This window comes from Lutra lutra, chromosome 15 (genome assembly GCF_902655055.1).
Source record: "Lutra lutra chromosome 15, mLutLut1.2, whole genome shotgun sequence".
Classification (NCBI taxonomy): domain Eukaryota; kingdom Metazoa; phylum Chordata; class Mammalia; order Carnivora; family Mustelidae; genus Lutra; species Lutra lutra.
In genome coordinates, this window is record NC_062292.1 from 65,233,099 (window position 1) to 65,245,303 (window position 12,205).

Below are 12,205 nucleotides of genomic sequence, written 5' to 3' on the forward strand. Positions count from 1 at the left end.
TTCATTTCTTTGAGCTCTCCACGTGCAAAATAGAGCTAATGTCTGTTGTGTCGTGTCGTGAGACTCAGACACGTCTGTAACATTTGGCACGAGTGAGGCATTGAATTAAAAAAAAAAAAAAAGCTGTTTCTTGGATACCCAAACATTTATTCTTAAGCATGAGTAATGGCTTTCATGTGTGTTTCAGAGAGCTTTGCTGGCCTCCTTAAGTGTGGGGGGGGGTTGACGTGAGACTGAGCCCATCATTACCACCTTGGCCAGAACTGCCTCCCCCCTCAAATGTACCTTAGATTTTAGGGGCAAAGCCAAAGTGTGAGGGGGAATTCTGGTGAACTCTAATTTCCAATGCCAGTACCTCCCTGGAATAGTGACAAGTGGGGACTCCTCTCAGAAGGAGACTGCCCCTGCAGGGCTGGGTAATTTTCTGCCCTTCCATGCTATTTTCAACTTCTAGAGCCCAGTCCACTCACTGGCCAGAATAATACGAGCTGACGATCACAGCGCACTTCCGTCGTGTCAGGCTTTGCACTACGCATCGTATACATGTGAGCTCATTGAATCCACGGAAAAACCTACGAAACAGCGACTCAGTATCATCACGGTGCCCACGCGGAAATGGTGACTTTGACCCTTCACCAGTGGCTTTGAGCTTTCACCAGAGTGATGGGAGGACCTAGACTGTTCACCAGCTGTTACCTACCTACTCGTTTCGAAGACGGAGAGTTCTCGAAATCTTTGTTTCAATCTCTGCTTCTGAAACTAGGCTACTTACGACACGATGCTCACCTTCCACACAGTTGGTGGAGAAGAAGCAGATGTTGCGGGTCTCTAGAGGGTTCTCGTGGGTGAACTCGGGGGAGCGGGTCTGGGGCTCGGACTCTCCCGTCAAGGATGAGTTGTCCACCTGGGAGGGGAGGGAGGATGGGACGGAAAGAGTGAGCATGGGAAGAAAGATTCCTTTACAAAGACGACATGTCTTTGTTTGCCACCAGCGTCCCATTCCTGGCACGTAGGGAGAAACAAACACACACCAGCTCCTATTGTCTCCAGCCTCAAATGTGCTCCTGCAGCTCCTTGAGGTTCTGACCATGCTTCCTTTCACGGAGTCCAGCTCACTACCTAAGGCTGCCCCAGGACAGGGCTTGGCCCCTCCCGTAGCTTCCCGCATCCCCTCACCTTACACCCTTGGGAATAGATGAGCCGGATGTCCGCTGGGATTTGGTCTCCACCCTTGACTTCTACCAGATCTCCTACCACCACGTCCTCCACATCGATCTGCATCTTCTCTCCACCTCGAATCACCAGAGCTTGCTGTGGGAAGATGGAGCAGGGTCATTTCCAAAGCTTTCTGCTTCCCCTGTACCCGCTCCTGTACTCCTGTTCCCGGTCTCCTTCCACCAACGCCCTTCCTTACGCGGTCACTCACCACATCACCCTGGAAGGTCTCTTTGGCAGATTGCAAATTTTTACCACCCTTGTCCTTGCAGATGGCTCTGATGACCCTCTGTCTAAGAGATGGGGGTCTGTCTCTCCATCCTTACAATTAGGCTGGGCTACATGGCTGGCTTTGGCTCATAAGACATTAGAAATGTAAGGCAAGCAGAGACTTAAAAAGTGGGGGCTTGCCCTGTTGTCACTGGGAATCCCTCTACTACCATCGCGATCAAGCCTGAGCTAGCTGCTGGAGGAAGAGAGGTCAGGAGGAGAAAGGCCCCAGCTGTCACAGCCGTCTCAGCCAGCCATCCCCAGACACTGGCATGAGGTCATCTGAGACCGTCCAGCACCCCTCAGCCCAGTCCAGATCAGAACAGCGCCCCCCATAGAAGTGCGGGAACTGCTATGTCTGTTGTTTTGGAGCCATGAAGTTTGGGTGGCTTGTTAGGCAGCCAAAGCTAATGGATGGTCTCCAAATCCTACTTTATTTTACCAAAGCATCATCCCCTGCTTGAACTCTCATGCAAGGGAGGAATTAATTCATGTTGACACCAAAGGGAAGATATCCTGGGCTGTGACACTAGAACATGACGGTGCTGTCGGGAAATTCTGATGCCTGCTCCTTTCCAAGTTTCCAGCTGTGTGCGTAGAAAGATCCTTCTGCTGTCCTATTATTTCCAGATGCTTAAACGTACCTTCTTAGTAGAAAATAATCTAAACGTCCAGAAAAGTGGCGAGCTTAAAAATTGTACCAAGAATACTGTATAACCCGTACCCAGATTCACCTGTTGACATTGAACCCCGTTTGCTTTGTCCTTTGGTCACTGTCTGCACATACGCATGTGTGTGAACACTTCTTTGCCTGCACCATCTGAGGGTAGGTGACATACGTCCCGAGCTTCTATCCTGCGTCCTTCAGTGTGCATGTCCCAAGAACGAGTATGTTTATACCCACAACACAGTTGTCGATTTCGGTGGATTTCGCTTTGACACCGTGCTGTCCTCTACTGTCTGTATCCCCGCCTCGTCAGGTCCCCGTATGTCCTTTGCCACATTATTTTCTTCTGAAGCACAGGGTTCGGTCTCGTGTTGCATTTCGTTGTTATGCCCCTTTAGTCCCCTATAATCTGGAACATTCTCACAGCTGTTGTCTTTTTTTTTTTAAACACAGAGATAGAGAACTTGCTTGAGGTGGGGGGGCTGTGCAGAGAGAGAGGGCGAGAGAGAATCCCAAGCAGATGCCACCTCCAGTGCCGAGCCCAAGGCTGGGCTTGACCCTGAGATCATGACCTGAGCTGAAATCGAGAGTCAGACGCTTGACTGACTGAGCTGCCCAGACGGCCCCGTTCTTTGTCTTTAAGGTCGTCAACATTTGAAGAATCCAGCTTCTCCAGCCTCCTCTGTACCTCCCTGGCTTTTACTAGAATGTTCTCCTTTGGGGCTTCAGATTATGTTCCTCCCATTCAGATTATGCTGGCCGGACCAGACTGCTTCATAGGTGATGCCGAGTCTTTCTCAGGGTGCTTTTAACGTCTGACCCAGTAAAACCTGGGGGCCCCCACCCTCATCACCACCCTCAGTCAGTTCACACATCGTAGGGCATAATTTTCCGGGGACTCCAAAAGTGTGTGTTTGGCCACATTCTACACCCCTCTCACTAGATCCTCTGTAGTAAGCCTACCTGCGGCACCATTTTTCTGAAGGACTCCATGATCTTGGAGCTCTTGGCCTCCTGGTAGTAGGAGAAGCACCCCGTGATGATGACCACGACAGCCAGGATGCTGCCCAGGTACAGCTGGGGGCAGGGAAACAAAGGGCTCATCAGGATGTCTTTTCCTTCCTCTTCACCCTCAGAAAATCCACTTGTAGTGGGTTAAGCCTCTGCCTTCTGCTCAGGTCGTGATCTCAGGATCCTGGGATCAAGCCCCGCATCAGGCTCTCTGCTCAGCAGGGAGCCTGCTTCCCCCCTCCCCTCCTCTGCCTACCTCTCTGCCTACTCGTGATCTCTGTCAAATAAATAAATAAAATCTTAAAAAAAAAAAAAAGAAAACCCACTTGCAAGGGTAACAGCCAGGGGCTGAGGGAGAGCCCTGAGCTTGGGTGAGGGCCAGCAGGATCCAGCAAACACCCAGGAAAGCTATTCATGGCCTGGGGGGTAAGGGGAGGGCCAGGGAGGGAGCCTGGGAGAAAGGAGATAAAGAGATGAAAATTCTGGCAAGAAAAAAGGGACTGCGGAGCGCTTTGATGGTCAGTCCGGAAGACAGATGATCAAAGCAGAGCACGTTTCCAGGTGGAACCATGGCTCTCGGGGAACTGAGTCAGGAGCTTGCTAGGTAAAAGGTGGGGGGAAACCAGGAGGGACCAAGGCCTCCCTTGGAAAATCCTGGGAGTACAGAGGATTCGGGCCAGAGGCCTTGAGGAGTGCAAGGCTACTGAGAGGCAGAGGGCAGGGCCAAGCAGAGACTGGGCCGGCCTGGGCAGCCAAAAACACTTACGTTGTCCTTGGTGGGCTCCTCATTGAAATGTATCTGGATGCCGTAGGCCACGAAGCAGAGAATGGCCCCAATCCATAGAAGGATGGAGAAGCCACCGAACAGCTGTTTACAGAATTTGACCCATTCTGAAGTGGTTGGGGGAGGGGTAAGTGCATTGGGTCCATCTCGTTTCAAGATCTGCTGCGCCTTTCCTGGGCTAAGGCCCTGTGTGGAGAGGAAATAGGGAAGGAGCAAGCATCGGGCCACCAAACTCACAGGTGCCATTTAGGGCCCCCCGCGGGGGTGGGGGCGGTCTAGAGACCCGTGAAGCCCCCCAAAGATCGCCCTGGAAAGTCTCCCAGAGTTTGCGGCACAGAACGGCTCTCCTTTATTTAGCACGGTTACACGGGGAGGATTTTCGGTTGGTGGACGGATTCACAAGACTTTGGAAGCCCTGTCTTGGGTCGGTACTGTGGCAGGACAGAGTGGGAAGGGTCTTCACCCTCGTGCAGCGCGCACCCCACGAGAGGCAGCCGTCCACGGTTCGTGAGATCACGCGCAAGCCGGTACGATGCCGGGGTCCAATAGCTTACGTCAGTACCATGGGGACAGTCACACTGGGGCTTGTTAACTTAGACATGGGGGGAAAGTTCCGATACCAACCCAACACACGGAGGCACAGATCCCCCCGGGAGCCTGCCTTTCCCTCTAACGGAAAGCAATGGTAGAAGCCACCGGAGGGTTAGAAAACAACTGCATCCTCACCCGCCACGGCCAGCTTCCCCTGAAAAACGTACAACTTGAACGAAAACAGGCCAAACCTTCTGCGGGCCTCCCTGGTTATCAGACAAAGCCCCTTTGATGAAGAAAGTCTAGAACTAAGGACTTATATTTTGAGGGCCTGTAAGTTTTTATTTGTGGTCCTGGTATTAGTGGTAACAGTAGCAACAGCACTAAGGGTCACAGTCGGAATGTGTGGTTTTACTGTTAATCCAGTGGTTCTCAAAGTGTGGCCTGGGAGCCCATGGGGTTCCGAGACCCCTTTCGACCCCTTTGGGGGCTCCACAAGGTCAGACGGTTTTCACAACGGTGTTAAATTGTGGTTCGCCTTTTTCCTCTCTTGCTTTCTAGTGTATGATGGAATGTTCCAAAGGCTACATGACAGGTATCACGACAGATTTAATCCTGAACATATATGGGAATCCAGCTGTCTTCTGTTAAAAAGCTAGACATTAAAGAGGTTCGCAAAAATGTCAAACGCCCCTAAATTTTTAATTGGGAAAACTGTTATTTGTAATACGCATATTATTTATACTAATATATAATGTATTTACTCGTTTTTAAATGAATTAGGAAGAATTTTTTAATTTTCTCAATTTTAATGTTGAAGATGATAGCCATGGACAGATGTAACTCACATACATGAAAGCTCTTTAGGGTCTTGAGAACTTATGAAAGCAGAGAGGGGTACCCCCCCAACCAGGACTGGAGAAGTGCTGCCCCACCCCTTCTCCTTTCTCTTCTGACCCTGGACTCTGGGGGGTACCCTGCTGGGCTTTCTGAGAAGGTGTGGGGGAGGGGAACTTGGCGGGGAGGAGGGAAGGGTAACAACATTGACCTGGAAGTTCGGGCTCCTGACTTCCAGCTCCACAGCCTCCCAGGGGTGGGGGGGGGTGCGGGGTTGGGGGGCTCAGAGTCGCTCCGCCTCCCTCAGCGGTGGCCCTGCTCACCATCGTCAAGTCCACAGAGTACTTGGCGCTCAGCTCTTCCAAGGTTAACTTGTGGTCCTCCTGCGGGGACAGGGGAGTCATTGGGGGATGGGTGGTGACCTGGGGCCCGAGGGGGAGGCTGCGGGCTGAGGAGAGCGGCTGGGGGGCTCTCACCAGGACCACTTCCTTCTTCAGCTCTTCCAATTCAGCCTTCTTTTTTTTCCTCTTCATTTTTCTTCTCATCCTAGTCTTAGACCCCTTTTTAGGTCTTGGGCTTGGGTACTGCTCGTGAGGGGTCACAGTCCCCTTCTTTCCCCCGCACCCCATTGTCCTCCTTAGATACGGCTGACCCAGCTCAGCTGGCGGGAAGGGAGCCCAGAGCAAGCAGAAAAGGCAGGGGGCACCGAGGAGTCAGGCGGGGATGGGGAGAACAGGGGAGCGAGGAGGGGAGGGCAGGGGGGATACCGCCAGGGGAGAGCAGAGGCCAGAGGTGGGCTCCAGGGAGGGAGAGGCCGAGCCGGAGGCGGCGACAAGCCGCAGGCCAGGGCTGGAGACACGCTGAGGGCAGCCCCGCGGCTCGGTGAGGAGGTGCGGATGCTGATGGGGCCCAGTGGGTGGGTCGGGGGGAGGAGGCCCCTGGCCCAGGCCCCATGGGCGCCACGGCAACGCCCAGGGCTGTGGTCACAAAGGCCTCAGGACAGTTCTGGCCCAGAGTCCAGAAGTCCCGTCTCTGGGCTTGAGGGCCACAGGAGAAGCGTCCACCCCAGGGAGAACGTTGGCGGGAGGGCCAGACGGGATCCAGGTCCCCGCTGGATCCTGCTGGCTTCCAGGGCTCACGGGGACCCTAGGCAGCTGACAGAAAAAATAAAGCAGGCCCTGTGTGTGAGCATGCCCTTACTGAGCCCGCTTCTCCGCCCCCTTGACCTTGAGCTTCTAGTTTTAGGAGATCATAGCAGAAAAGGTCAGATCTTGGGCATTTGAATCAGTCCTGGGTTTGAATCCTGACTCTTCCGCTTGCCAGCTGTGTGGCTTTGGGCAAGTTACCTAACTGTGTCTCCTTTTCCTCGTCTGTCAGAGGGATACCGACTACCTATGGTGGCAAAAGTTGGGATTAAATTGAAGTGCTCTGTGTAAGGCACAATGTCTGGTATATGTAGTCTGTGATCAAGAAATAGCTTGAATTAACTATTATTAGTTTCATTTGTGGCTTAATGTGCAACCCTTCTTAGAATAAAGCTCCGCTTTTCCGTATGACAGCACCGTATTTCCCATCTTAATAGGATGTATTTTTCTCTTCTGTTCTCCTTCTTTGACATCTCGGTGAGTGCTTTGATAATGTTAGTTTTTTTATGTTTTCTGTGTAAATACGTCCTTCCAAAATGGATCTTGGAAGCAGCCATATATTTCTATCATTTATAGAATTTCTCCGTGACGCATGCCACAGACACTTTCCCTTTCTGATCTTGTCTGATATTTGTTTCACTGAGTTTGAGTTTGGCATGCGTTTTAAAAGTATGACTGCACCAAAAAAAAAAAAAAAAAAAAATACAACCGCATCAGAAAACATCATCTTGCTGCTGACGCAAAGCTCCTTCGCTATTCAGAAATAGAGATTTTCCCACCCCGCCGGGACAATGATGATCTGTTTTTTCACTAGATCGGATTGGATTTTTCTTCTCTATTAAAAACGTACAAAATAAAAACTGGAAGTCCCACTTCCCCACTGCTACTGCTGTTGACGGTGTGTGTACCTCCTTCCAGTCTTTTCTCTGTTTAGACAGACAGAATCTCAAAGGAGATTTCCTTCTCAATCTGTAGAGAATCATCCACATGCCCTTTGGTTGTCAGGCTTTCATGTTTGCGCTGCTCTGTGTGTAATGTCTGCGACGGGCTCCGGATTCCTCCATGACCCTGAGCTGCTTGGTTATTCCCCCCTCATGGATTTATAGGATAATTTCCTTTTCTTTTTTTCTTTTTCTTTTTTAAATTTTATTATTTACTTAACAGACAGAGATCACAAGTAGGCAGAGAGGCAGGCAGAGAGAGAGGAGGAAGCAGGCTCCCTGCCGAGCAGAAAGCCTGAGGCGGGGCTTGATCCCAGGACCCCGAGATCATGACCTGAGCCGAAGGCAGAGGCTTAACCCACTGAGCCACCCAGGCGCCCCTCCTTTTCTTTTTTAATCATTAGAAACAGCGCTGCAGTGGCAACCTCCCACAGATCTCCCTTTACGTCCAGGAGCTTCAGTTTCCGTGGAATCAGTATCTGTTGCTGAATCATAGGGTTCTCTCATCTGAAGTTTTAGAAGACTCCGGCAGGCTGCTCTCAGAAAGGGCTCTTCCTGTCTCTGTCCCAGCAATGAGAGACAAGTGTGTGCTCGCATCACACGACTTTGATCTTTCTTATTTCCGCCATCGTAGTCAGTGAAATTTGGTATCTTATAGTTTTAATTTGCATTTTGGATTGTCTAGGTGAGCATTTTTTCCCCTTAGAGTTAATGGGCTTTCTGGATTTGATTTTTCTTTTTCCGAATTATTCTTATGCTTTTTCCAGATTCCCATTGTTTTCTCATTCTCATGGATTTGTAGGAGCCCCTTGTCATACGTGGTACAAACCTTTTCCTACAGTCTTCGTGTGTAATGCGGCTCATAAAGCCCTTGGGAGCAAGGATCGAATTAAAGTTAAAATCGCCCAGCTCATCTGTGCGTCATCTATGTGAGCACAGCCCTCAGCCCAGCCTTGCATATGGGAGGTACCCACCCCGCCCCCAAAGCAATTTAACTGACCGAGAATCGATTGAAATTATTTTTGGAAACCCCATTCTGTTCCACAGATCTTAGCTCAAAGGTCTACCTCTTCAGAGAGGCCTTCTGGTTTCCAATCCCAATATAGCTGTCCCACCCCTCATCCCCCCTCCCTACCCTTCATCCCCCATCCCCACCCTCCAGCCCCCATCCTCAGCCCTCACCACCCCCACACCCTCCACCCACTCCCAACCCCCCTCTCCACCCTCCACCCCATCCCTACCCCCATGCCCCCCACCCTCCACCCTCCACCCCCCACCCCTCACCGAACCCTCACACCCCAACATGCAGCCCTCAATCCACCCCTGTGACCTTGGCTGTACTCCCCACCTTCTGAAACCATCTGCCCACTTGTCTGTTGACTCGTTAATTGTCATTTTCTCCGTGACCGTGACTGGCTTCTTCACGGCCGCATACCCACTTCCCAGAATAGCTCAGAGTGGCTGGTCCACAAGTAGTTCCTAAGAGTATGTTGAAGGAATGATGAACTTTCAGGTTTTATCTTAATGTTTAAGGTCTTGATGATAGCTACTTTGGTCTGCCATGGGTTAAAATCTGTTAGGGTCAATATGGTAGTCCCACAGGTGTCTGCTCGTGGGTTTCATAATTATAACAAATTCTCATATTCTTGCCCGACCCGTCCTGCAGCCGAACGTCACAACCAACAGGCCAGGCCTTGTGAAAACACGGGGAGGATTTTGATATTAGATCGAGTCTTTGGAGCAGCTTCTGCTTCTCTTTCCTCCCTTCGGCCTCCCAGACAGCAGTCGGGATTAGCCCTCCCGTATTTCTGCTTGTCTCGTTGATCTCCTCGTGCTTTCAAGTTTCTTTAGTAGGTGCCGCATGTCACGCGCGCCACATCTTGAGTGCGGTCGGGTTTGGTTCTGTCGTAGATGGAGCTGTTGGTGCTGTATTTTCTATCTCACTGATTTCAGGGATATGTGGGATTTTGAAAGAACTGGTATCTCCTACCCTGTGCCTTTGAACTCATTGCTTCCAGGTTTTGTCATTGTTGTTGCATTGTTTTGGACGACTTCTTCGGATTTTTTTTAGGTATTTAACATCTCCTTTACCAAAAAAGAAATATGTTTTTATTTCTTCTGGTTTGTCCCTGTATTTAGACCATTTGGATACGAACTCCTAATTCGGGATTTCAGATGTTGCTAGCGCTTCTGTCGTGGTTTGCTGTGCTAGTTCTCCAGATGTGCTGTGTTCCTCCTCTCTCCTCAGCATCACGGCCCTTCCCATGTGCTTTTCCTCCAATGTTTTAATCCAGAATAGATGTTAAATCTTACCAATCCCTTTCTCAACATTTTTTGGAAATGACTAATCACTTTTTTCTAGTAAATCTGAGTTGTTAGTTTTTCCATGTAACATACTGTACTTGCATTCCGGGATGTACTGGTCATTCATTATAGACATATCTCATTAAATTCTATCAAAGCTGTATCTGTCTCCTACAATAGGCTGGGCAATATCATTTCCCCCCCTATATTCTAGTACAGTTGAAATAATATAAGGATGTCTTTGAGGAATTTGGAAAAAAAAATCCTCCACTGAGTTCACTGGGTCTAAGGGTTTTTGGAAGACTCATGTTTTAAAAAATCAGTTAGTTAACATACAGCGTATTATTAGTTTCTGAGGTAGAGGTCAGTGATTCATCGGTTGTGTAAACACTCAGTGCTCATTCCCTCACGTGCCCTCCTTAGTGCCGGTCCCCCAGCTACCCCATCCCCCAACCCCCTCCCTTGTAGTAACCCTCAGTTGGTTTCCTATGATTAAGAGTCTCTTAAGGCTTGTCTCCTTCTCTGAATTCATTTCGTATCAGATGTCTTCCTTTGATAGCGATCTACTCATTTTTTCCTATTTTTTGCTGCATTCTTAGCGTTATGAATATTTAGCTTGTCATCTGTCTCTGATGAGTCATCACGTTTCCTATTCCGTAGATAAAAAGGAAAGGCCGTGGAAAGCATTTCTGCCTGGATCAGGGTTTGGCCTTGACCTCCAGCAGGACTTCCACCTTGGGCTAAGCCCTCCAGCAGATTGATGGATTTCTTTGTATGTTTTTTCTTACCAGCACCCCCTCCCCCCCAGTTGCAATCCGCTCCCTTTGCAGGGCTCTAATCACCTGGGTCTGCTCAGCCCTCCGGCTCCAACCTTCATTTCCCACAGATTCCTGGCTCCCTCCACGAAACCACAGCCCCCCCCACCCCCAGTTCACTGCACCACTGGGCTGACCAGGCTCCCTGTGGGCGGGCTGGCTGTCCCTGGGGCTGCAGCGAGTGTGAGTGTGGCTAGGAGGCTGGCTCTGGAACCATGAGTGAGATCCTGATTCGGAAGCACAGCGTCCTGCAAACTTTGACAACAGGATTCAGCCCTTCCAAGCTGGGGGTGCCCAGGTGGCTCAGTCAGTTGAGTGTCCAGTTTCTTGGGCTCTTGATCTCGGGGTTGTGAGTTCAAGCCCTGTGTTGGGCTCCAAACTAAAATAAATAAATAATCCTTCCACGCTGAAGTTTTCCCCTCTGGGAATTACAGGTAACAGTGGTGTCCATCCTCCTGGATTCTGGGGGTTCTTCCAGTCATCAGGCCCATCCTTATTAATTGTCCCGTGTGCATCAGGCATTGTTTTAGGTATTAAAGATAAAGGCGGTGAATAGAAGAACAAAAAAATCCCTGTGTGCCTAGAACTTACGTTGCAGAAGGAGTCAGGCAAAGAAACAGAAGAAGTACAAACAACTCTATGTATTTTTGAACTGCATGTCTATTTCTATATATTTTCTCTCTAATTTGAGGTATTAAGCATTTACAAGAATGGGGAACGAGATGCTGGGAGTGTGATTTTGCTTCATTTTTTATTTTTATTTTTTAAAGATTTTATTTCTTTCTTTGAGAGACAGCATGAGCGAGAGAGCGGAAGCGGGGGGAGCAGCAGAGGGAGAGGGAGAAGCAGACTCCCTGCCGAGCAGGCGGCCCAGTGCAGAACTCGATCCCAGGACCCCAGGATCATGGCATGAGCCAAAGGCAGACGCTTAACCGACTGAGCCTCCCAGGCACCCCTGGAAGTGCGATTTTATTGGGGTGGCCTGTGCGGGCCTCTCTGAGGACAGACTGTGGGAGGAGCCCTCTGACTGGGGTGAGGGAGCTGGGCTTGTGTTCCCGGCAGCGGCGCTACCAAGAAGAAAGGCCCTGAGGGGGAATTAAATGAGATGATACCGACAGGGGCCCGATAGGGTTAGGGCAGAGAATGAGCTGCAGTTAAAGCTCCCACAGCATCTGGCATGGTCACCGTCCCTGTCTCTGTCACTGTGCCCTCAGAGCTGAAATAAAGGTGCCAGCCACGGACTTCTGACTTCTCTTCCCAGATCCCATTCCCGGGAACCCCGGGGAGAATGCACAGCCCCCAGCCAGCCCCGTGTGTGCAGCACACGCCTGCCTATCCCACCCCACCTGCCCGCGAAGGCTCCCAGAATCTGCTACTGAGGGCAGTTTCAAGGATCGCAGCTACTTTTCCCTCCGTCCCCTAACCAGCACCCAGGACAGGACTCCGCTTGCACTGCAGACTCGTAGTCGGGGCCTGACCTTGGGGCGGGAGGGGGCCTCAGCCCACCCTCTTCTTCCCCCTCCCCTCTGATTAAGAGTGGCCCCATTCCTGTCTGGAACAGAAAAAACAGAAGTGGCCTTAAGGATTTGGGCTCAGATGGACTCCCCAGTCCTTCCCTGTTCAGCACAGACCTTTGTGGCTCTCCAGGGCAGGCTCCGCCTCAAGGAAGGAGGCCTCTACTCTGT

General features: G+C 50.6%; 1 protein-coding gene across 2 annotated transcripts in view; it reads right to left on the reverse strand.

Annotated features, from left to right (window-relative positions):
* Positions 1-6,132, reverse strand: part of LOC125086256 (sodium/potassium-transporting ATPase subunit alpha-4) — a 28,040-nt gene extending 21,908 nt beyond the window's left edge. For both annotated transcript variants that reach the window (XM_047705460.1, XM_047705459.1), the window contains exons 1-6: positions 5,792-6,132; positions 5,639-5,698; positions 3,930-4,133; positions 3,116-3,229; positions 1,177-1,311; positions 787-904 (exon numbers count right to left, since the gene is read on the reverse strand). In XM_047705460.1, the coding sequence (XP_047561416.1) occupies positions 787-904; positions 1,177-1,311; positions 3,116-3,229; positions 3,930-4,133; positions 5,639-5,698; positions 5,792-5,944 (784 nt within the window). In that variant the 5' untranslated portion in view covers positions 5,945-6,132. The remainder of the gene's footprint in view (positions 1-786; positions 905-1,176; positions 1,312-3,115; positions 3,230-3,929; positions 4,134-5,638; positions 5,699-5,791) is intronic.
* Positions 6,133-12,205: the final 6,073 nt, after the last annotated feature.